The sequence below is a fragment of the Jaculus jaculus genome, chromosome 17 (assembly GCF_020740685.1).
Source record: "Jaculus jaculus isolate mJacJac1 chromosome 17, mJacJac1.mat.Y.cur, whole genome shotgun sequence".
Lineage (NCBI taxonomy): Eukaryota > Metazoa > Chordata > Mammalia > Rodentia > Dipodidae > Jaculus > Jaculus jaculus.
The window spans coordinates 48534839-48561400 of NC_059118.1; the positions used below are offsets into that span (position 1 = coordinate 48534839).

General features: G+C 41.2%; 1 protein-coding gene across 6 annotated transcripts in view; it reads right to left on the reverse strand.

Moving 5' to 3' along the window:
• Cdkal1 (CDK5 regulatory subunit associated protein 1 like 1) overlaps positions 1–26562 on the reverse strand; it is a 670695-nt gene that overhangs the window by 567099 nt on the left and 77034 nt on the right. For all 6 annotated transcript variants that reach the window (XM_004668379.2, XM_045136581.1, XM_045136582.1 and 3 more), the window contains exon 5: positions 1747–1831. In XM_004668379.2, coding sequence (XP_004668436.1) covers positions 1747–1831 — 85 coding nt within the window. The remainder of the gene's footprint in view (positions 1–1746; positions 1832–26562) is intronic.

Here is a 26562-nt window from a genome sequence, read left to right on the forward strand (position 1 = left end):
ATGCAACAATGAACAATAATGAGAATGAGAAACTCTGCTGGTTAAAGGTCAAGACAGACCCTAGAAAGCTGACCTCCATACACACACTGTGGCACATGCACACCCTGGAATGGAATACCCATATATGCATGTACACACACCAAAAAAGAAAAATTACATTTGAAAGCCCACAACAGAGCTAAGGAACAGGGTAAGCAGATAAAGCCCTTGCTGGTAAAAAGTGGGGACCATGGAGTGAGGTGGTATCTCCGTGGTTAAAAGCACTTGCTTGCAGAGCCTGCTAGCCCAGGTTCAATTCCCCAGTATCCACGGTAAAGCCAGATGCATAATGTTGTGGGTTAGTACATATGGAATTCATTTGCAGTGGCAAGGGGCCCTGGTGTGTTCATGTGTGTGCTCGCCCCCTCCCTCCCCAGTCTCTATCTCTTATCTCTTTCCTTCCCTCCCTCTCTTTCCCTCCCCCCAGTAAAATACTTTTTTTAAGTGAAGACCATATTCAGATCCCCAGCAATCACGTAAATGCCAGGAAGGTATGGAAGCCAACCTGTGATCCCAGCACTAAGGAAGTAGACACAGGGAACCCAGTAGCAAGCTAGCTAGCTAGATTAGCTACACAGGTAAGCTCTGGGATCAAGTGTGAGGCCCTATTTCAGTAAATAAAATAGAGTGATGAAGGAAGACAGCCAATGTCAAACTATGGTCTTAGTTTTCACACACTCATGTACACACAGGTGAACATGCACATACACATACATGCATACTATATACTCATAAACATACAAAAAAGATGCATAGAAGCTTCCTAAAGGAAAATAAAAACTTGGGTTGGTCAGTAATAGCATATTTGAATAGCAGGTTCATCACCCTGAGTTTGGGGAGTAAGGGAAAAAAAATCAAAAATACTTAGAATAACAGAGTAAGAATAACACAGTCAGGCCATGTTCTATATAACAATTTTTCAGTCAACAATGGGTCTCACATACAACACTAACACTGGTCTCGTAAATTTGTGTCACCTATTGATAGCATAGCCATCTTGGTCTGTGTAAGTTGAGAAGTGGGGTTATTACATAGCATGGCTGGGAAGGCAAGAGAAGACTAGGAAAACAGCTGGCAAGAATACATGGGACTAGTTAGAATTAGGAATGTTTAAATACCAATGGAGAGGAGGCAATGGGGCCAAGGACTCTCAAGAAGCAAAATGAGGTATCTGAGTACTGGGCAGAAAAACAGTACTGACAAATGTGAAGGAGGAATACTCCTTTAACGTCAGCCTGAGGGAACAAAGCACCCAGCAAAGATTTGGATGCCAGTTATGTACTGCAACTGCCTCATGGCCAGGCACTTCAGTGCTAGAACAGGGCCAGTGGCAGATTAGAAGAAAGGGAAGGGACTTCACACAGTACATACTGGATACTCTGAGAAAGGCACACAAATAATAATAATTAATATTCCAATCAGCTCTCAGCTTACTATAAGCACTCACAGTGCATTATGAAAATCCTCTACAGAGCTTTGTCCCTCAGATATCAGAACAATGGCCTTTAAAGTCCAGCTCACATTTACTGATACATACTAAATATCTATAAATATTAAGATTTTTCACTTAAGTATTAATACTTCTTCACAGCATTACATAATCTCAAAAGAAACCAGTGTCTCAACAAACTTCTAAAGGGCAATTTGCTGACATTAGTTCTTACTTTCATTATTTGAAAAAGAGAAAACAGAAAACCTTTCACTTACTTGATCGAGTTTCTGAAGTGGTCTTCAGCTGGGTTTTTTACAGTACAACTGTTCAGGAGCCACAAATCTGCATCTGATGCATTTTCTATTAAAAATAAATGAACATAAGATATGCTAAATATCACATTCCATCCGACCAAAACTATGTAAGTGCTTACCCAGATGGCACTGACCATGGCGTGGGGGAAGCAGAGACCGTAAACAGCAACTGAACACCCTAGTCAGTTCTGTGGTGTGGATGAGCTATGAACCAGAAATATACATTCTGTGCTGTATCTTTTCAGTGAAACAAGGGGAGAACAGCATTTTCATCCTTCATTTTCAGTGTGAGAGTATTATTTTTTTTTATTTTTTATTTATTTATTTATTTGAGAGCGACAGACACAGAGAGAAAGACAGATAGAGGGAGAGAGAGAGAATGGGCGCGCCAGGGCTTCCAGCCTCTGCAAACGAACTCCAGACGTGTGCACCCCCTTATGCATCTGGCTAACGTGGGACCTGGGGAACTGAGCCTCAAACCGGGGTCCTTAGGCTTCACAGGCAAGCGCTTAGCTGCTAAGCCATCTCTCCAGCCCGAGAGTATTATTTAATAACTTCTAAGTGCTAAAGTGAAGCCAGCCTTATCTGTCCTCTGATGATAAAGTTCACTGCCCCTTTTTAGCAAGGAATGTAGCTCCATGGTAGAGTATGTTCCAAGCTGGGTTTGGTACCTAGCACCATTCACACAAATAACCCTCTTTGAACTATGTTAATATTATGTAGGCACTCCTATCAACATAGTCAATACCATTAAATCCACTGAACAAAAAATACACTCAACAAAAACTTTGAGATGTTACTTTAAAAATATAATGTATCTGCCTTCAGTAATTTATCAAAAAGTAAGCCTTTTATTCCTATCAACAATTTATTGTTCTACTCTGTAATATAATCATTGGCAATGAAACAAATAATCCAATCCCATGGTCATTAAAATGAAGCTACAGATCCTTGGCATGCCTGATGGTTATTCTACCTCCTTGCTAACGAATGAATGCAAAAAAACAAACAGCACAAAAAGTGAAAAGGAAAGCTCTGTGTGGCATTTGCTGATGAAGACTGCCCACTCGCATGGTTTACCTCTATGCATACACTTTTGGATTCTAGGATCAAAAGCACTATGAATTGTGAAGTCATTCTTCCAGAAGTGGGTGTGACATTCATGTTCCTATGAATTTATAATAATCCCAATTTCAAACAATATTACTGAGGTGCTATGATAGAATAATTGAAAAAGGAATAAATAAGCCAGTTTGACATACCAATCTTGGAAAAACAGCATCTAGTTCTAGCAGGAACAACCCAAAATCCTACCCTCCAGAACCTCGTACCCCACAGAAAACAGACGTGCAAACTCACTACCACTTAGGGGTATGTAAAAGCTTGCCACTGGCAATCAGTGCTCCAGTGGTGGTGGAACCTTTCAGAGGGTTAGGTCACTGGGGGTGCTATGGCTTGGATGTGCAAGGTCCCCCACAAGCTCATACATTTCAGCACTTGGTTTCAAGGTTGAGGAACCTTTAGAAAATGACCCAGAACTGGAGGATGTAAGTCACTGGAGGGTGAGTTATAGATAAAACTCACTTCCAGCCTCAGTCTCTCTGTTTGCTGGTCCACAGCCTCTTTTGCTACCATGCCTTCTCAATGATGGTGTGCTACACCCTCAAACCTTTAAATTGCTTCTTGTCAGGTATTCAATTACAGCATCAAGGAAAGCAGCTAATACAAGGGCCTTTCCTTGCAGGAACTACTAAGGCCCCAGCTACCTGCCTGTCTCTCCCTCCTTCCTTCTCTCCCTCCTCCTTTCCCTCTCCTCCTTTCCTTGCTTCCTGGCCATCAAGAGGCAAATAGCCTCCTCTAGTCCTCCAAGCATTTCTGCCATAATGCACTGTTTCACAGCAAGACAAAATGCAATGTGAACTGTAAATCATGACTCAAACAGCACTTCCTGTAAGTTGATGATCCCAGACATTTGGTCACAGTGACAGAAAGCTAACAGAGAAAACAGTAGCTGAAATATTATGCTTAAAGGGATGATAGGGGCTGGAGAGATGGCTTAACAGTTAAGGCTTGCCTGTAAAGACTAAGACCCATGTCCTACTCTCCAGGTCCCACGTAAGCCAGACACACAAGGTGTCAGAAGGCCACACATGTGCACAAGGTAGCACACAAATCTGGAGCACAACTGCAGTGGCTGCATGCAGGATTTGTATGCCAATTCACCACCGCCCCCCCCACCTCTCTGTTCCTCATTAACAAAAATAAAAGAAGAAAGGAAGATAAATTTCTAAGTGCCAACTGGAATACTGCTGTATCAAGTGAAACAAAGCACAGTGTCAAATAGTATATGTAGTATCTTATTTGTGTTTTTAAAAGGAAGGAGGGCTAGAGAGATGGTTTAGCAGTTAGTATATTTCCCTGTGAAGCCCAAGGGCCCTGGTTCAATTCCCCAGGACCCACATAAGCCAAACGTACATGGTGGGCATATGCATCTGCAGTTCATCTGCAGTGGCTAGAGCTGCTGGAGCACTCATTCTCTCTCCCTCTCCCTCTCCCTCTCTCTCTCTCTCTCTCTCTCTCTCTCTCTCTCTCTCCCCCCTCCCTCCCTCCCTTCTTCCCTCCCTCCCTCCCTCCCTCTCTCCCTCTCTCATAAATAAATAAAAGTAAAAAATATTTTAAAAAATAAAAAAGGAAGAAAGTATATATGAAGTAGGTTATTTACTCCTACAGTGAGATTAAGTTGCAATGGTCCTCCACAAACCATGAGTGTACCTTTAATATTCTTTCTCACATTTTCAAAGCTTATATGAAGATTGCTTTTATAATTTTTAAGCTTTAATCCTAAAGGGGATACAAGTGTACTTAATGTTTATCAGTCTGCATGGTCTGACTTTTAAAAGCATGTACTGATTTAAATTACTAAACTTTTTAGCTCGTTTTTTATTTCTTTTGCCATAGTACTCAGAATCACAAGCTTCCTTCCACTTTAAGGTGAGAACATAAACTACTTTCCTGCTGAGACCCATCATGAAAATAGCACCCTGATGCACATTTTTGAGGGCACATTTCCCCTGTGCACAGCTTTTCTACTCACTGAACCAAGAAAGTGATGCATCAACAAACCACCCACTCTGAGCATGAGAAACAAACTACTATTTCTTTCAATCAACACACACTTACTTTCTAAACTATTTCTTTACATATGCTAGAAATTGTCTTGAAACCTAAGGCAATAAAAAACCCTCACTAACACTGAAATCACCCTCCGTGTCCTGCAGTAAGCCACATGTGTCGTCTTCATGTGTTCCCGCAATTCCCCACTTTCCATCTTTTCCGGGGAGGAAGAATCTACAGCTTAGAAAGGAAACGTGAGTAGCTGAGAATCACAGTTAAAGGATGGGAAAGGGTTAAAAATCCACAGATGGAGGATGTGAGGAAATAAGGATGCCGCATTAATGGTGCTCTGCCTCTTGTTCAAAACAATGTGAGAACTGAGGAGGTGGCTCAGTGGTAAAGAACCGCCATGTGAGCATGGCACCCTGAGTTGCATCTTCAGAAGCTACATAAAAAAGCAGGACAATGACATGAACCTGTCACCCCAACTCTGGGGAGGCAGAGACAAGAGGATGCCTGGACTCTCTGGACAGCAAATCTAGACTACTGAGTAAATTACAAGCCAGTGAGAAACCCTGTCTCAAAAAAGGTGTCAGGAGCCGGGCGTGGTGTCGCACGCCTTTAATCCCAGCAAAAGGGAGGCAGAGGTAGGAGGATCGCCATGAGTTCAAGGCCACCCTGAGATTCCATAGTGAATTCCAGGTCAGCCTGGGCTAGAGTGAGACCCTACCTCGAAAAAGAGAAGGTGGCAGGTACCTTTGGAACACCACCCTAAGCTGTCCTCTAGCCTCCACACCATATGTACACAAGCGCACATGCACCTACACACAAACGTGAAACACACACACACACACACACACACACACACACACACACAGCATAAAAATGCATACACAGTGCAGACGACAGCTAAAGAGAAATGCAAGCAGTGAGTACTACATGGCTGTAAGGGTGTCTCAAAATAGTCCAAGCTATTTTGCTATTTCCAAACTTTCTATGAATTGTGAGTGGGTCAGGTTTTGTTCTTTAATCAATTATAAGGCTGGGAGTAAAGCCAGAGTTTTAGCCCAAAGCACAGAGTCTCACAACCACCAGGCTCCCAGTCCCTCTGCAGGCTTTGACAAGGCCCAGCCAGCACTACTAGAAGAAAGCACTGATCTTATACAAGACAACCGGGGAGCAGTGAACAATGAAAGGCATCTACTCATGGGTTTCAGTAACGAAGGTTAACAGCACTAGTACAAATAAAAGTTCACTACCAGGAAAACAAGGAGGGGGGAAAGTCCAATTGCTTTGGACCCAAAAGACTTTTTGAGCATTTCTTTACCATAGAACTCTGGAAGACAAGTTAAATCCAAGTACTTTAAATGTCCATGAGGCTTACTCATAGCCAGGAATTCTATTTACATAATACAAGTCACTGAAAGCCTACTTTAAAACAGAGAATAAAATGTGCATTAATTAGAGACTTCAAAAGAATCTTGCCAGTACATTGGGGGGGGGGGGGTACCTCTTTAGAACCAATAAAGGGCAAAATAAAAATACTGGTCAATGAAATATTTTTTCCTTTCACACTGCAATTCTTATTTTTTATATGGAACAATAATGACATGAAGTAACCTCATTTTCTAAATCTGTTCTCTAAAAGCAATGAAAGCGATACATGAGAAATTCTTGTCTTCAGCAAACAAGAATTAAGAAAGAAGGCTGATGTTTGAAACACGAACAGCAAGGAAGAGGCAGGGTCAAGAGACAATGAAAGGCGAAGACAGAGCAGAGAGCTGCGCTCTGGAACTGGGTGGAAGAAGCGGCCTCTGCTTGACCGTGTGCAGTGTACTGAGTCCTAAGGGAAGCAGGTCACGGAGCTCCTGAAAGCAAGCATCTTGTCTGGGATATTACTGCATAATGGGTTTGTTCTTTCAAAACACTTCCACTGAATGCTTGGTAGATAGAAGACGAAGGAATTAAGAGTCAGCCAGAACTCTCTCACTAAGGGAAAAAATACTTGTTTTTCTTTCAAGTGAAAAATCATAGCCCACAAAGCTCTGCTAATACCTCCTGTAAATTAATTACATAGTTAAAGAGTCTTGGTCATAATTGAAATGAAAATTCAGGACATACCTGGCACTCACAGAAAAGAACATTGCTATTAGTCTCCTTTCCTTTTTCCTAATAGCTTTGTTGATTCTGACTTGTAATAGCCTCAGAAGTTACGGTATCTAAAGATCCCACAGAAGAGATTTCTCTGTTTTAAATAAGCTTTGTAAACCAACAGCTGTTATGTCAGTGGCCATCTCCCTCTATCCAACCATTTTGAATGCTAGATTCCTGACACAATGTACCTTAAAGGCCTAATAAATAATAATTAAAATACAACTTTATTGTGAGACAAAGTCTCATAAAGCTGAGGATGACTATTAACTTCTGTGCCACCATGCCAGCTTATGTGATTCTGGGAATAAAATCCAGGGCAAAAGGCCTGGCATGGGGGCTGAAATGGTGGCTTAGCGGTTAAGCGCTTGCCTATGAAGCCTAAGGACCCCGGTTTGAGACTCATTTCCCCAGGACCCACGTTAGCCAGATGCACAAGGGGGCACATGCATCTGGAGTTCGTCTGCAGTGGCTGATGCCCTGGCGCGCCCATTCTGTCTCTATCTCTCTCTGCCTCTTTCTGTCACTCTCAAATAAATAAATAAAAATAAACAAAAAAAAATTTTTTAAAGACCTGGCATGTTAGTAATGATATAAGTCATGTTAGACAAGCATTCTACCAACTGAGCTGCATCCCTAGACCCAAAACACAATTTGATCCTACTCTATGTGTACCAAGAAAATACCTTTCCTTATTCCAATATTACAAAAATGGTAAACCAGGCTGAAGAGACGGTTCAGCAGTTAAACGCACTTGCTTGCAAAAAATGGTAAACCAGAAGGAATGCTATTTAGTCAAGGACTTAAACAACTCAGAGAAACTCACTCACTTGCAAATTGCTAAAACATCTGGTTTCCATCACACTGTATATAAACATAGCATACATACATATATATGTATATATCCCTCAGTTGTTTTAACACAAGTCAATAACTTGACATTTGCTCAGAATGGCACACTTCCCATATCTAAAACAACTCCATGGCTGGGGAGATGGCTTGGCAGTTAAGGCAATTGCCTGCAAAGCCTAAGGACCCAGGTTCAATCTACCATTACCCATGTAAGCCAGATGCACAAGGTGGCGCATGCATCTGGAGTTCATTTGCAGTGGCTGAAGGCCCTAGCATACCCATTCTCTCCCCCCCATCTGCCCCCCTTCTCTCTCTCATAAATAAATATGATATTTTTAAAAATTACAAGCCATGTGTGGTGTTGCATGCCTTTAATCCCAGCACTTGGGAAGCAGAGGTAGGAGGATCACTGTGAATTCGAGGCCACCCTGAGACTACATAGTGAATTTCAGGTCAGCCTGAGCTAGAGTGAGACCCTACCTCAAAAAAAAAAAAAAAAATAGAGCATAGGCAAGGATAGACTGTTCTATGTTATGACCTAAAAAGCTTATTGCATAAAAATAATGACCAATTTGGTCATTTGAGGGGAAAATGAGTACAAACAGGAAATCATCAAAATAAAAATCCAGACACAAAACAATACTTTGGTCAAAGTACAAAGAGTTGGTGAGTAAAATGCTTGCCTCTGGATGCCTCCTCTCTGTTGACTAGCTGTTAGAATGCTGGACAGAGCCAGACTGCATGCAGCCTTTGGGGGAAGAGAAGTAAGACAACAATAATTTTAACAACAGTGCATCCTATGGCTGCCCAGCCATGCCAAATGTGCCAGCTGGTACAAGGGTGGCATATCTGTTATGGGAGAAACCAACTGCTCTCTGATTAGATAGGATACCTACTCCATGGGGGAGAGAACCCATGCCTAGCACTGAAAACACAGTCAAAAGCATATGACTGAAGAGGTCATAGCCCCAGGGGGAAAACTATTACTGGTGTCTAAATGCTAAATGTTGGCTAAATGCATATATATATCATACCCACTGAAATGCCCTCTAAACCTTTATGGTTATGCCAATATATTAACAGTACTCTCACTTCTGTTTACAGAAGCTTCTCTTTTCAAATGGCAGTAACAACTGGGATGACTCTAAAGTCACCATAGTACTGAGAAGATGAGACAGTGTAATGTTCAGCACTAGGTGAGCAACCTCTATCACAACCTCCAAGCCTCAGGATTGCAAAAGAGGTGGCAGAAAGAATGTAAAAACCAAAGGAAGGGAAGGAGTGCTTACAATGCTGTCTTCCAGACACAAAGTGGCCTTGATATTCATGACCTCTGTGGTGGTTTGATTCAGGTGTCCCCCATAAACTTAGGTGTTCTGAATGCTAGGTTCCCAGCTGATGGATATTTGGGAATTAATACCTCCTGGAGGGAGTGTATTGTTGGGGGCGGGCTTATGGGCTTTATAGCCAGTTTCCCCATGCCAGTGTTTGGCACACCCTCCTGTTGCTGTGGTCCATCTTATGTTGGCCAGGGGGTGATGTCCACCTTCTGCTCATGCCATCGTTTTCCCCTGCCATCGTGAAGCTTCCCCTCGAGCCTGTAAGCCAAAATAAATCTCTTTTTCCCAGAAGCTACTCTTATTGGGTGATTTCTACCAGCAAGGCGAACCGGACTGCAACAACCTCACAGTGGCTGTCACTACCTAAGCAAGAACTGAATAATGGGAGGAAAAGAAAATGATATCAAAATAAAAAAGAACCTAATTAGAAAGAAGAGATTTAGTGGAGGGTGGGTGTGGAAGGGGGAACATGGGAACAGTGGGAGTGGATTACAATCATGGTATATTGTCTATACTTATGAAAGTTGTCAATAAAGAGTTAAATAAAAATTCCTGGGTTACAGAGATGGCTTAGCAGTTAAGGCATTTGCCTGCAAAGCCTAATTTAAGGATCTGGTTCAATTTTCCAGGACCCACGTAAGCCAGATGCACAAAGGGGACATGCATCTAGAATTCGTTTGCAGTGGCTGGAGGCCCTGACATGCCCATTCTTTCTCTCTCTCTCTTTGCCTCTTTCTTTCTCTCAAATAAATAAAAATAAGTTATTATTTAAAAAAATTCTTGTCATACAGATATAAGATGTATGTATCCCAGCACCCATGTAAAAACTGAATGTTATAGCATATATATATAACACAGAGTACATATATGTGTTTTAAAGTAGGCTTTCAGTGACTTGTATTATGTAAATAAACTGCCTAGCTATGAGTAAGTTTAATGGGCATTTAAAATATTTGGATTTGATACTGGGACCTCATGAAATTACAAAGATTTTGCTCTGCAAAGGACACAGTGAAAAAAACAAAGAGGCAACCTACAGAATGGGAAAAAATCTTCGCCAGCTATATATCTGATAGAGGATTAATATCTAGGATATACAAAGAACTCAAAAAGTTAAATAATAAGGAATCAAACAAGCCAATCAAAAAATGGGCTATCGAGCTAAATAGAGCATTCTCAGAGGAAGAAATACGAATAGCATATAAGCATCTAAAAAAATGTTCCACGTCACTAGCCATCAGGGAAATGCAGATTAAAACTACATTGAGATACCATCTCACTCCTGTCAGATTGGCTACCATCATGAAAACAAATGATCATAAATGTTGGCAGGGATGTGGAAAAAGAGGAACCCTTCTACATTGCTGGTGGGAATGCAATCTGGTCCAGCCATTGTGGAAATCAGTGTGGAGGTTCCTAAAACAGCTAAAGATTGATCTACCATATGACCCAGCTATAGCACTCCTAGGCATATATCCAAAGGACTCATCTCATTTCCTTAGAAATACATGCTCATCCATGTTTATTGCTGCTCAATTTATAATAGCTGGGAAATGGAACCAGCCTAAATGTCCCTCAACTGATGAGTGGATAATGAAGATGTGGCACATTTATACAATGGAGTTCTACTCAGCGATAAAGAAAAATGAAGTTATGAAATTTGCAGAGAAATGGATGGACCTGGAAAGGATTATACTAAGTGAGGTCACCCAGGCCCAGAAAGCCAAGCGCCACATGTTCTCTCTCATATGTGGATACTAGCTACAGATGATTGGGCTTCTGCGTGAGAATGAAAATACTTAGTAGCAGAGGCCAGTAAGTTAAAAAGTAGACATAAAGGGAAGAGAAAGGAAGGGAGGAGGGTACTTAATAGGTTGATATTGTATATATGTAAGTACAATGATTGTGATGGGGAGGTAATATGATGGACAATGGAATTTCAAAGGGGAAAGTGTGGGGGGTGGGGAGGGAATTACCATGGGATTTTTTTTTATAATCATGGAAAATTCCAAATAAAAAGTAAAATATTTGGATTTGACTTGTCTTCCAGAGTTCTATGATAAAGAAATGCTCAAAAAGTCTCCCGTGTGTGTGTGTGTGTGTGTGTGTGTGTGTGTGTGTGTGTGTAACCTGTATGCCTATAGTAAGATGTGAGGCAAGAACAGGAGAATTCTGGAAGCTCACAGGCCAGCTAGACTGGCATACACAATGGTGAACAAGACACCCTGACTCAAACAGGGTGGAAGGTGAAGGCCAACACCCAAGCTGTCTTCTGATTTCTACATGTGCACTGTGGCATGAACATGCCCAGACTTTCTCATACACACACACATGCATGCATGCACAGACTGTGGCATGAGCATGCCCAGGCTCATACACATGACGCACACACAGTTTTTAAAACCTGCAAAACAGAATACCATCAAAGAACTAAAGAACGAAATAATGTCACTGATTATGCAAAGCAGCTTAAAGCCACCATGATCCCTCAGTGCCCATGTCAGACCCACCACTTATTGTGAAAATGACTCCTGGAGAGAAACAAAATAAATGGCCATCTATCTCAATGTTACAGAGTTGATACATATTCATAAGAAATTTCACCAAAATGAGAACATCAAGCTTGCTAAAATTACAGATTTATCAACCTGAGACAAAACACTGGTACACATGTGGCCCGTCCCTGTTATCTCAGCACTCAGGAGCTGAGACAGGAGGGCTGCCATGAGTTTGAGATCTCCTGCCTATGTTATAGTATGACACCCTACCTCAGAATAAATGAATGAATGATAAAATAACCCAATGGCTGCGGATACACAACTTTGTGTTTACACTAAGGTCTGCAATCAATGGGTAAAACACATGACAGGAATTCTTAACTGAATAAAGCTGTTTAAAAAAAAAAAAAAAGTCACCTAGAGACAATTTTAAGCCACAGGCTCACCCCAGTTCTGGGTTCTTAGCTCACTGCTGAAATGTCACTCGCCCAATCCACACTCACTGCTCACAGAGGTCCACATGTCACCTCTTACAGCATGCTTTCTCCTCCTTTCAGAAAGAGGGAGGCACTGTTTTCCACATGCCACAGCCTACCAAAAATTCATACATAAAGAAACAGTGCTAGTAAAATACATCTTTAAGTCGCCAGAAACAAACTAGAACACATGGTCTTACTGCTGAAGAATGACTGAAAGAAAACAAACATGAATGGACAAAGACCAAGGTCAGTGAGCAAGCATCAAGTCCAAAGTAAGAGGAAAACAAACTACAAGGGCACAACCAGGAACCTAAGCTAGAGAAACCCACAGAAGCTGTGGTCAAGCTCTGACGAGAAATCTGCTGGTATTTCTTCCAGGGAACTTCTTGTTCTAACAGAAATAAAGATGACAGTCTCTTTGAGATACTGCATACCAATTAGAAAGAAACTGTATTTATTAACATGTCAGAGGCAAACTCCTTTCTGCAATTAAAAGATAAAAAAAAATGTACAAATAGTAAAATAATTATAATAGAAAATAAAACTGTGCATCAAAAATCTCTTAGAAGGAAATATACCAAATTATGAAGAATATTTATACTTAGATAAAAATAAGTATGCACATTCTAGAAATCAGTTCTTCTGGGCATGAATCTGGACCCAGAAAGCAGGTTTTTTCCACAAGCCTAAACTCTACAATCTGGAGTGTTTGGAAAACATACTGTGATTCATCTAATTTACTCATCTAGAAGAGTTAGTTCCCTCACAGAGCTGCCACAGGCCTCTGTGGTCTTCATCAAGTTATACGACAGAGGACAGCCTGAGACCTAGCAAGCTGGGGTTCTAAGATCTGCCTTGAAAAAAAGGCTGTTTCAGTAGTTTTGAACTTAGATAATCAGAACAGTAGTATGCTGCTACTTACAGAAAATTCAAACTCAAGTGGGAAAAGTTTTTAGGTAAAAAACAGAATTTAGTCTGACTAGATCCAAGATATAACAGATGGAAGAACTGAATCTATGGTCTATAAAATAATTAACGTGCATGGTGATGACCGAAACAGAAGTGGCCACTCCAACAGGGAAGGCAGCACTGCATTAGCCATGTCCATAGCAGGCCAAGTCCAATAGGAGGCAGACAGGGGCCTGTGTCATAAGCAACTGCATGAAGGAGCTCACATAAGGTCAGTGATGCTGACACCACCACACATGACACAGTGAGACAATGGGAGGTGGGGAAGGACTACTATACCCCGGGGTAAAATTCATCATGAATGTCACCGAGGCGTAATGAGTGAACAAAATTTCAAAAGAAGAATGTCGTCGGACTGAGTAATGGTGACAGAACAATGGGCTTAGGTCGGCCAAACCTCACTGACCACTTCTCTGCACTATGAATCAGAGAGAATCAGCCTAGAAGCCACAAGTGCAATTAAAATGCTTGACTTGATTTCCAATACATTTCAATTTAGATTCAGTAATAAATTAGAACTAAATAACTGCATTTGCATGATAGCATTTTACTATTTGCAAAGCATTTTCAAACATACTATTTCAGCCCCATGAGGTTAGTATTTCTAATCCCCATCTTTTGGATGATGAAACAGAGGAAAAACAAAGTGTCCTAACTTGCAGAGAAGTGCCAAGAAGCAGGATAGGAAAGACGTTTCATGGGCCTTACAACTACAGCATGCTGAAAGTACTCCAGTCCTGGCATCTGAAGCCAGCCACAGGGTATGAGCTGGCTACTTTTATGTCTGCTTACGACCTGGATATATTTAAATTTGGTAGATGGTAAAAGGTAGATTTGGGAAATTTCTGTGAGAGACATATATTCAAACTCTGTTTTCTCTTTTCCACTTGCTTATGTCGCTAACAGCAAAATGTAAATGCTGTGTGTAGAACAGTAACAGTTTTGTCAGGATTAAAGTTGTACACCACCAAATCTGGCTTGACCTGAGTTTTATATGTAAGGACAACAAATCCTACATCTAGACTATTACAGACTCACTGTGCTCTTCATGACAAGTAAGAAGAAAATGTGAGAAAGCAAATGGGCAAATGGCAGGTGCTGAGTAAGAACACAAGTCAAGCCAACCTGGCTGGTGGGGGACATGCTCTCCACACAAGCGTGTGATCTCAGCACTGGAGAGGTGGGTGGAGACTGGAGCATCCTTAAAGCCAGCTGGGCAGCCAATCTAAACAAATTAGCAACTTCTGGGCTAAAGAGAGAACTTCTATGAGAACAGGTGGACCAAGGTTGTACTTCTGGCCTCCACAAGCATGCATGCATACACATGTACACACAAACACACACACACACACACCATAAACACATGTCCACGTACAGACACATACACACAAAATAGAATACTGTGACTTTCTGATAAGTTCTGTGAAAATCTGGTGTGCTTCTTTCTTCCATTTCTCTTGAATGCCAATTTTATAAAGCTGTTTGGTGAGGCTGAAGGCAAGCAATTGTGCTAGGGAAAGGCATCCCCAGCAAATGTATCCAAAGGACAACACACAGAGGATAAGGAAGACTCTGGGGGAGGATTACTAGACAGGGAGAACCAAGGCCTGAGAGGTAGGTAGAGGTGACTTACGAAAGAGTGGACTCTTGGCATAAGGCATCAAATGAGAAAGCTGAGCATATCCACTCAGAGAAAGTGGCCCTACACAGAGTTTCAGAGCCCAGGAAGAGCCACATGGGCCTTCCTATGAGCAGGGGGAGAGGGCGGTATCAGAGTTGGGGCAAAGTGAAATGTGAATTCTCATTCGAGGACAGTATTGCCTCGAAGGACAAAGCCTGTAGACAAGAGGAAACAGCATGTTAACCAATACATCAAAGCTAAAATCACCAATGCTAAAGGAACAAGAACCAAGTGCAATTACGAAGAGGCTCCTCCGCAAGGTGTGTCACATGAGCCTATTCATGAAGAAACATGGGACAAACCTACAATAAGGGACAACATTCAACAACTGGCTTGAATTCTTCAAAAATGTCAAAGCTGTAAAGAAAAGAGAGGAAAAGCAGCTAGACTGAAGAACTCTGAAACATTACAACCCAGTGAGGAATGTGACTGAACACTAGATCACTTGCTGTGCATAAATGGCACTGTGGGAATAATGGCAGTGAGGCTTGAGGACTAAGTCACAGTATTACCTACGTGATAATTCCAATTACTGAAGGGAAATGTGGACCAGAGTGTCTGGACTGATGAATACAGAGTGAGCAGCTTCCTATCAAGTGACCCAGAAATAAGAATAGTGGTGGGGGTTGTTACTGCGACTTCCCTATAAATACGATTTTCTTTCTTTTTAAAAAATTTTTCATTTATGAAACAAAGGAGGCTGGAGAGCTGTCACCACCACCATACCTGTCCAAAAATGCAAAAGACTGGAAAGACTTTCTAACAACATGAAGTATTCCCTAGTAGTAAAAGAATGATCAGTTATAGGAACCACATCAAGAAAGATAGTAACACAATGTGTTTGAAAATAAGTTTCTGTTAAAGAAGGATTTGTTTCTAAAGCCAGAGAAGAAAGAGTAGTTGTGTGCACTTGATTCAGAGACAAGCAATGTCACTGGGTAGTATTCCCTGTCATAGACCACAGGCAGATTTGATCATTCTACTATTCTCCCACTACTCTACTGCCAACTAAAAATGAATAATCAAGCTTCCACTCAGATTATAAATATCTACAAAGCACCCAACACCCACTTATGATTTAAAAACAAATCGAGGGCTAGAGAAACAGCTCAGCTATTAAGGAGCTTGCCTGCAAAGTTCAATAACCAGAGTTTAATGCCCCAGTACCCAAGTAAAGCCAGATGCACAAAGAGGCTCATGCTCCTGGAGTTCATTTGCAGAGGCTAGAAGCCCTGGGGCACACATTCTATCCATGTATGTCTGTCCTACTCTCTCACACACACACACACAAATAAATTTTTTTAAGTTTATATGAAGTTCATAGAAGAATTATTAACACAATCTGAAAAAGTCAGAATTCAGTGGAAGAGGGCAGTGTGCCAAATTTGAAGACCTACTATAGAGCTATGGTAAACGTAGACTTTGTGGTCCAATGTGACTATGGTAGTTTCATTCAGGTGTTCCTATAAACTTAGGTGTTCTGAATGCTAGGTTCCCAACTGATGAAGATTTGAGAATTAACACCTCCTGGAGGCAGTGTATTGTTGGGGCAGGCTTATAGGTATTATAGCCAGTTTCCCCTTGCCAGTGTTTGGCACACTCTCCTGTTGCTATTGTCCACCTTGTGTTGGCCAGTAGTTGATGTCCACTCTCTGCTAATGCCATCATTTTCCCCTGACATCATATAGGTTCTCCTTGACTCTACAAACCAAACTAAACTCTTGTCTTCCAAAAAGCTGCTCTTGGGAAGGTAATTTCTACCAGCAATTCAATCTTGACTGCAATAGTGACCAAAAGAGATCTTCCCCAGGAATGAAAAGAAAAAAAAAAAAAAAGCCAAAGAGTAGCCCAAGGCAGAACAGGACATGTGCAGTACTCACATCCTGCAGACTACAGTGGGTCTGTGGACCGGTGACTAGCACAGGGCTCTGCTTCTACCTAATCTAACCAGAGGACGTCACCTATGGTATTCAGCAGCACACCTTTTTTTATCTTAGCTTGAAGTTACCTGAGGACAAGCCCCAACAAGACCAGAGGTAGACAGAATGATACGCCTGGGCTTTGAGGTAGTTGTGGTTATAGAAACAAACATGTTTCATCTTCCTTGCACATGTGGTGACCAGATTTTCTATAAGCTGAATTCTTAAGAAAATAGGAAATGAATCCCAGTTAGCCTACAGTCAGACTGCAGATGCTGTGGGTGAATAAAAACAGGACCGGTTTCGAAGTCCTTGTCCCCTCTCCATCTCATTACAGGCTGGAAAAGCTAATGCTTGCCTTTACAGCCTTCCTTCTGGTCACAAGTGGACAAGTTTTCTCAGAGGAGCTTTGGGCCCCTGAGGATAAGAGAACTGCTGTTGGCCCCAGCCAGACTTGGATGCTTACACAGAACTGGGAGGTCAGGAGCAGGGCATGAGCATGCCTTCTGCAACCTCTAAGGAAAAGCAAAAAGAGAACAGCCACAGTATTGAGTAGCTAAATCAACAGAAGATACCTAACTCCAAAGTTCTTCTTTCCTCTCATACCAATCTTTAGTCTCTTCCTGATCATAAAAATCACAAATGCTCACCCAAAACATCCCCTAAAATCCTCTCAGAGGCAACCATTACTCTTTATTAAATCATCTTCCAAACTTCTTAAGCACACAGTAATAAATAAACCACACAAAGTGGAGCCCCACCATGCATAGCACAGCTGTGCTCCTGAGTGAGCATTCAAGCAACTCCAACAAAGAATACAATAATCATTAGTTTTCAAACATTCATACTAAGCAGAAAAAACTCTAAGGTTTTCTTACTACTTACTACCAAACACTGTCCAAAGTATTTTTTAAAAAAGTTTTATTAAAATAAATCTATAATAACAAATTTTGGAAGGAGATACGGCTTAGTGGTTAAGGCACCTGCCTGTGAAGCCTAAGGGCACAGGTTCAATTCCCCAGGACGCATATAAGCCAGATGTACAAGAGGGCACATGAATCTGTAATTTTTTTTGCAGTAGCTAGATGCCCTGGCATGCCTTTTCTTCCTCCCCCTCCTTCCCTCCCTCCCTCTCCCCCCACCTTCTAAATAAAAATAAAATAAACTTTAAAAAAAGAAAGCAGTAACAACAAATTTGACAGAGGGGAAATAGTTCAGAAAGGCATTTTAGATCTTTACCAAAATAAAAACCCCTAAATTGCAATTTCAGAAAGTATCATGAAATGTTCTTAAAATTCAAATGTGGCCAGTATTCCCCCTCTTTACCATAAAGTATAGCTAGAGATGTAATCCTGCAGTTCTCACTGAAATCAAGTTAGAAATAAAATACTTATAAAACAAAAGTAGGAATGAATAGACTCATTTACATCTTCAAGTCTACTCCACTCTCCTTAAAAAAAAAATGCAGCACAGGTGACGGACCCTGAAGCAAACCTTCAGGCTGAGTGTGGCAGAGCACATCTGAAAGGATCTTGGAACAGGCACTAGTGTTTTAAGCTAGGCCAGAAAGACAGGTTGATAAACTACTTGATCAAAAGGGGTTTTTTTAAATAAATCTCCTAATTATAATTTTAAAAAATTCAAACTCGACATTTTCTTTTAAGATGACATACACTACAACAAAATCTATGTTGTGCTCTGCCCAGAAGCAATGCATTGCCTGTAAATGCCTTACTTTTTACGCAAGCCCACAGGGAAGGTAGACCTAAATATAGTGAATCACTTGAGTATTAAAATACACAGAACACATTTGAGCCAAATGGTTCAAATGCTTATTAAACTAAACCTTAAAGCAACCTATTGACTGTTTATACACTACCCATGTAATGACTCGTCTTGGAAGCTCTGGTTTTCAAGGATTCATCATAAGTTATAGAAGATATTGAAGCTTTTCAATTAATTCATTGAACATGCATTTCCCTGGCGAGTCCTACAGGAGCCTTAATGGACTAGCACACCCCTGGGACTACTGCTCAGCAGACAGGCAGAACAGATGAGCCACATGTATCACTTACTCCACCAATAAGCTTTTACCTAACAGCCTTCTCAGGCATAACAGACAAAAGAAGCCAAGCAAATAACTTGAGGGCATTGCAATATGTGCAAGTTGCTAACACGGAATATGATATGCAAGGGTATAGCCACAAAAACATACTAGCCTTGTTTTATAAGAATATGGCATTCTCCCAGGCATGGTAGCGCACGCCTTTAATCCCAGCACCAGGGAGGCAGAGGTAGGAGGATCGCCGTGAGTTCGAGGCTACTCTGAGACTCCATAGTGAATTCCAGGTCAGCCTGGGCTAGAGTGAGACCCTACCTCAAAAAAAGAAAAAAAAAAAAAAAGAATATGGCATTCTTTTAAAAAAAGAAAACCTCTATCTTCTCCAACAGCAAAGAGAATAATTTTTTCTAGAAATTTGTTTTCTGTAATATCTTTATCTGGAATGCTCTGGGGCTTTATCTTATTGCAAGCAGAGCAAAGACAAATATTATGTTTTTGAATTAGGTGTGCTAGGTACTGAGAAATCATGTTAGTACTCAGAAAACAGATGATGAGAGAATGAGGGAAGAACCTTGATAAACCATAATCATATGATTTGTGCCAAAAAGTTGAACAACATTAGAGAGAAAATTCTGTTCCAGCAAAATCATTATTACTGAGACTCTGTTGCTGTTCCAGTCTGCTCTAATGTAGTTGCTTTGAGAATACAGTAGGGGAAAAAAAAACTACAGAAGCACGAACCTGGGCTTCCACATGCTATAGAAAACTCACTGTTGCACAGAATTAAATACAGAGCACTGGATACTGGGAAATCTGGGTCATTTGAAATACTTCTCAGATACTCATTTCTCAGTTTTCCCCCTACATCTGTCATTTATAGAAATGGATGGATTTCAATTAACTCTAGCCCTCAGATTTAACCTGCACGAATCAGCGTGATGGTTGACGTGAAGAAAGCATTAAGGAGAAGAGAAGCACAGACCCAACTACCTCAGAGGCAGGACTGACACTCGACCCCCCAGGATACAATAGAAGGCTCATTGTTATCTGCCTACCATTCCGAGTCAAAAGCAAAGAGGAGTGGAGGAAGACAAGGGGAAAGGGGAGGGAGGGAGGGAAGATCTATGAAATCTAATGCTTTCACAACTAATGACCAAGAATTAATGACGAATTGTGTGGAGGTGGCTGTTTCCATGAGCCTCAGTTCTCAATGCTGCAATAGAAAAAAGAAAAGAAAGACGTAGATCAGAATGTAGGAAATAGGGCTGGAGAGATGGCTTAGCAGTTAAGTGCTTGCCTGTGAAGCCTAAGGACCCTGGTTCGAGGCTCGATTCCCCAGGTCCCGTGTAAGCCAGATGCACAAGGGGGCGCACGCCTCTGGAGTTCGTTTGCAGTGGCTGGAGGCCCTGGCGCACCCATTCTCTCTCTGCCTCCTTCTCTCTGTCACTCTCAAATAAATAAATAAACATTTAAAAAAAAAAGAATGTAGGAAATAAATGGACATGAACACCTGACTGTGTACAGGCGAGAATACCAATGAACCTGGCCATGTCCAACATCCAGACCTTAGTGTAAACAACAGAAAAGAATATCTACTACAGGTCCAAAGAAAACTATGAGAAATCTGTTGTATGTTTACCAACACCACTTAAACAGTAAGAACTAGAATGGATTTGAGTTCATATAAACAAAAATGTTTATGCATGTGTATGTGCATATGCACCCAGACCTTTGTTTCTGAACTAGTGCTCCATAAAAGGGTTTCTTGGAGATACGCCTGACTTGAGGTCCTAGGAAGGAAACATGCAAGGTGAGACTAAAGCATCTCAGAAAGAAGGAAAATGCTCAGAAAGAAAAACTGATGATATTGTGGCAAAGGGAACCAAAGCAACTGGAACATCTCCCAGTGGCACAAGTAACAGTGCAAAGTAGTATCAGATTATATCCAAGTCTAAAACAAATATGCATCAACAGTAGCATCAATGCAGGTCTGAATTAATAAAATCAAATACCCTCTGTAGAAAGATTCCAAATAAACTCTGCAGACACTCTACCCCAAAGGAAGGGAAAGTAGTTTTTCATCCCTTAGGGGAAGTACAAACTAAAGGCTTCTTTCCAGTAACACTGTGGAAAGAAGCTGACAAACACTGCATCTTCAGGGTGTAAAGTTAACACCAACCTTTTCAGAATATCCCTAAGATATGATGTAATGGAAGTGGTACTTTACTTGTGTGATTGTCCTTCAAGAAACCCACAAGACCAGTTGAATCAAGAGATAAAGACAAATTCCAACAAACAGATATTCTAAAACATACAAGAAGTGGGGGCTGGAGAAATGGCTCAGCAACTAAGGTGCATGCCTGCAAACCTAATATCCCGGGTTCAATTCTTCATTATCCACATAAAGCTAGATGCAAAGTGGCACATATGTCTAGTGTTCATTTGCAGTGGCTGGAGGCCCTGGCACAGACATTCTCTCTGTTTGTATCTCTTCTCTCTCTTCTCTACTCTCCTCTGCTCCTCTTCCTTCCCCTCCCTTCTCTCTCTCTCTCTCTCTCTCTCTCTCTCTCTCTCCCCCTCCCTCCCTCCCTCCCCCCACTCTCTCTGTCTGTCCATCTGTCTTTGCTTGCAAATAAATACATAAAATTTTTTTTAAAAAACATGCAGGAATTATTTCTTTAAAAGATAAAAAACAAAATCTGAGAAACTCACACCAAGAAGCTCCTAAAGAGAGTTGACAAGAGACGTAATATACTGGCATCCTGGTACAGAAAGGAGTGTCAGGTAGAAACACATCTAAATGGAGACTTCAATTAAATAATGATGTGTCAATATCGGTCTACTAATTCTAATAAACATACCGTACTAAGATATGGTTTATGGCACATATCAGAATACTCCCTACTAACTACTCAATCAATTGTTCTTTAACCCTAAATTGTTCAAAACAATAATGTTACTAGAAGAAAAGCTTATGATATCTAAAGTTACCCTGCTATAAAATAGGTGTTGGACAGAAATATCATCATAGTAAATATGTACTCCACTTTTCTCATCTCGCATGAATACAGAAGACACTCTCACATACTAGCAAGTAAGAGAAGCACTATGTTCAGAAATGTAACCTCATGTCCCCTCAATCACACAATAGATGGGAGGGAGCACTGATCAGGTACTGAATCTCTGAAGACACACTTTGACATCTGTCTCATGTAAATCACACACCTGTGCATCTGTCATGAAAATTAAAGACAAGGGAGGCAGAAGAGCTACTAGAACATACCAGAGCCTTATAAAAGGTTAAAAATGCAACAAATACATAGATCTTCTAGAATTTTATAGCAATCTAGAAAAATAACTATTTTCAGCAATTCTAAATATAGCAGTTTCTAAGAGAATGATAAAGTTATTTTTTAAAATATAATCCCATGGGTTGGAGAGATGGCTTAGCGGTTAGGGCACTTGCCTGAGAAGCCTAACGACTCACATTTGATTCTCCAGATCCCACATAAGCCAAATGCACAAGGTGACAGAAGTGCACAAGGTTGCACATGTGCACAAGATGGCACGTGTGACTGGAATCCAACTGTAGTGACTGGAGGCCCTGGTGTGCCAATTCTCTCATAAAAAATAATATTTAAAAAAAAATCTTTTAAATATCTTTTTAAATGCATATTTCCTGGAACTATTATTTCAGATTTCATCACTGACCTCCAAAAGACTGGTATTTTTTCTCAAATATAATTATGATTCTGTATATGAGAAAAATAAGATTTGGAGGCTACATATTATTTTGCAATTTTCAAAAGAACTAAGAGAGTTAAAAACCTACCAGAAGGAAACTGAGAAATCTATTCTAAATATAGAAAAAGAGTTCACTTACACAGATAATCTTTCAATTTTGAAGAAAGAAAAAAAAGATTGAAACACCAGCCAGGCATGGTGGCACACACCTTCAATTCCAGCACTTGGGAGGCAGAGGTAGGAGGATCACCGTGAGTTCAAGGCCACCCTGAGACTCCATAGTGAATTCCAGGTCAGCCTGGGCTAGAGTGAGACCCTACATCGAAAAACCAAAAAAAAGAAAAAAAAAAAAGATTGAAACAGTTGATTCAAAGAAGGGAACTGGGACTACTGAGAACTATAGTTACTATGTTGCATAACAGATCTCCCATAGTTATTCTCACTGTTTAAAGCCTTGTTGCCTCAAAAGATGTTTATAGGTACAGAGGATGTGCAAACTATGTTTGTCTTCATGAAGCTGCCCTGTGTGAAGACACACGTGAATTCACACACTATGCAAGTGGCGGGTACTGCGAGAGCAGCTTATGAGCTGGCACACTATACAATTGGCACACTTTCCAAGAGTAACTCATATAGCACACTGCACAAGCGGCAGGCACTGTTGAGAGCAGCTAGTGCAACACATTGTGCAAGCAGTGGGCACTGCAAGAACAGCTCATGAATAGGCATGCTGTGAAAGCAATGGGCACTGCAAAAACAGCTTGTGAGTTGGCACACTGCACAAGCAGTGGGCACTGTAGAGCAGCTCGTGAGTTGACACAATGAGCAAGCAGCAGGCGCTGAGAGAGCAGTTCATGTGCTGGCACACTGGCAAAGCAGTGTGAGTTAGCACATGGCACAGGCTGTGGGCACTGCGAGAGCAGCTTACATAGCACAGTGCAAGCAGCAGGCACTTTAAGTGCAGCTCGTCTAGCACAGTGCGCAAGTGGCAGGCAGTGTGAGAGCAATTCGTGAGCTGGCACACTGCACAAGTGGCTGGCACCAAGAGAGCAGCTCATAGAGCACACTGTGCAAGTGGCAGGCACCAAGAGAACAGCTCATATGGCACACTGCACCAGTGCCAGGCACTGTGAGGGCAGCTCTTGAGCTGGCACACTGTGCAAGTGGCAGGCACTGCAAGAGCTCATGAGCTGGCACACTGCACAAGGATCAGGCATTGCAAGAGCAGCTCCGATGCAAATAAGCTAAAAGGAGACATACTCCCCAAGGACTAACTAACGACATAATCTAAGCTGAAATTTATAATTGTATAACATTTGTACCCCTAAATGTCTTGGGAACATAATTTCTCATATAAATCAGTTAAAACTAAAGAGAAGCAAAAGCTCAGTGGTATACCTGGACATATGCCCTACCACCCTTATTCTTAAGAAAAAAATCAGAAGTTGTAAGAAAGTGTGATCAATCTCAAAATTGAGCCACCTATACTCACAAAAACAGATTTAACAATTTCTGAAAGGCTTCTATATTCATTTCCAATATACTTATCAATTACAACTATACTGTTTCTGTAGCCTGCACCTGAACCACTCCCTATGTAGCCCACTGAGGCCATCACCTGCACACTTATACATGGCCACTAGAAGCAGATCTCCACACAAACAAGAGCAGGGGAAGCATCATGACACAGTGCTAGACAGTTCTAGCTGATGGGATATCACCTTCTGAAGCAACTCTTAATAAAGATAGATAGCAAATGACAGTCCCAATTAGCTCTTTTCATTATCTTGGTCCACAAGCACAATATTCATTTTGTACTTGGTAGCAGAGGCCAGTAAGTTAAAAAAGGAGACATAAAGGGAAGAGAAAGGAAGGGAGGAGGATACTTAATAGGCTGATATTGTTATATATAAGTACAATAATTGTAATGGGGAGGTAATATGATGGAGAATGGAATTTCAAAGGGGAAAGTGTGGGGGTGGGGAGGGAGGGAATTACCATGGGATATTTTTTTATAATCATGGAAAATGTTAATAAAAATTTAAAAATTAAAAAAAATTCATTTTGTTTGTTTGCTTAAAAGAAAGACATGGGTATGCCAGGGCCTCTTCCCATTGCAAACAAACTACAAACACAGATACCAATTTGAGCACCTGGCTTCACGTGACTATTGGAGAACTAAACCTGTATCAGCAGGCTTTTTCACACAGTGCCTTTAACTGTAAGCCATCTCAACACCCACTTAAGTTACATTCTTAAATGTTCCTATCATTAAAGCACTACTCACAAATATATAAGTTACTAAAGTCATGATATCTACAATTACTTTTAAATTCTTCAGGTGTGGTAGCACACACTGAAATTCCAGGAATCCAGAGTAGGTAGCACGATCTCAGGTCAGGGTCACTTGGGCTACACAGTAAAATGAAAAAATAAATAAATAAATAAATGTTTATAATGTTAATTATTGAATCTTCTGGGAGTTACTGACAATTTCCTCTACTTGTGTTTATTTTAACATTTCCATAATATGAAAGAAAGACTATGAATATATGTAGGATTTCAGTATGTGATAACAGTAGCATTGCAAAGTAGAGGAAAGATAAGTCACTTGATAAATGATAACAGGTGACACGATTAGTCATATGGGAAAATGAGAACTGGCCTATCCATCACCCATAAATGAAAATAAATTCCTCTAACAAAGACCTAAATGTAAGAAAATGAAACCATTAAAGAATAACCATCATCACCTCGGAGTTAACAACAATGGATAAATAAAAGTGCAATTCAGAGCTGTAAGCAGCTAACAAGCATAACCAGGAAGAGCAGCGGCTGCACAGTCAGTTGCTTTTCTCACCATCCAACAGAAGAATAAGTGAGAGACATGGATAGGTCACAGAAAAAGAAAAAACAAAAAATAAAGGAATATGAGCAGGTCACAGAAAAGGAAATAAATAAAAATGGTTCACATGAGAAATATAAGCTCAAAGACAAAGAGAAACCATTTTTCACTACTCAGATTGGTAAAGATCAAAACTGCTTATAATGTAGTATGCTAGGAAGGTTCTGGAAAAACTGGCAAGCTATGCATTGCTGATGGGAGCAGAAATTAATGCAATCTTTACTGATGGAAATTGGACAACATATTTATTAAAATTATAAATTTACATAACGTTTAACCCAGTAATTACATTTGCAGGTATTTATTCCATAGATGTGTATATAATGTGAAATATACATATACTGACAAAAATCAGTGAGGCATCACAGGGAAGAGCAACAAACATGAATGTCTAGAATAAAGGGACTGGTAAAACTATCCTACCTCTATAAGACAGAATGCAAGAAAGAAGAAAGAAAGAGAGAGGAGAGGGGAGGGGGGGAGGGGAGGGGAGGGGAGGGGAGGGGAGGGGAGGGGAGGGGAGGGGAGGGGAGGGGAGGGGAGGGGAGGGGAGGGGAGGGGAGGGGAGGGGAGGGGAGGGGAGGGGAGGGGAGGGGAGGAGAGGAGAGGAGAGGAGAGGAGAGGAGAGGAGAGGAGAGGAGAGGAGAGGAGAGGAGAGGAGAGGAGAGGAGAGGAGAGGAGAGGAGAGGAGAGGAGAGGAAAGAGGGAGGGAGGGAGGGAGGGAGGGAGGGAGGGAGGGAGGGAGGGAGGGAGGGAGGGAGGGAGGGAGGGAGGGAGGGAAGATCTAACAGAAAGCAGTCACTAAATCTAAGCTGGAGTGGGGCTCCATGAGTACAGTGTCTGCCTAGCTTGTACAAACTACTGGGTCCAATCTTCAGCATCATATAAGCTGAGCATGGTGGTAGACATGTATCATTCCAGCACCCAGAAGTAAAGGGAAGAGAGGCAGGAGCTCAAGATCAACCTTGGCTACAAAGCAAATTCAAGGCCAGCCAGTCTCAAAATTAACTAACTTTAAAAACTAACAAAAAAGAAAGTAATCAGGCCAGGAGTGGTGGGTCAT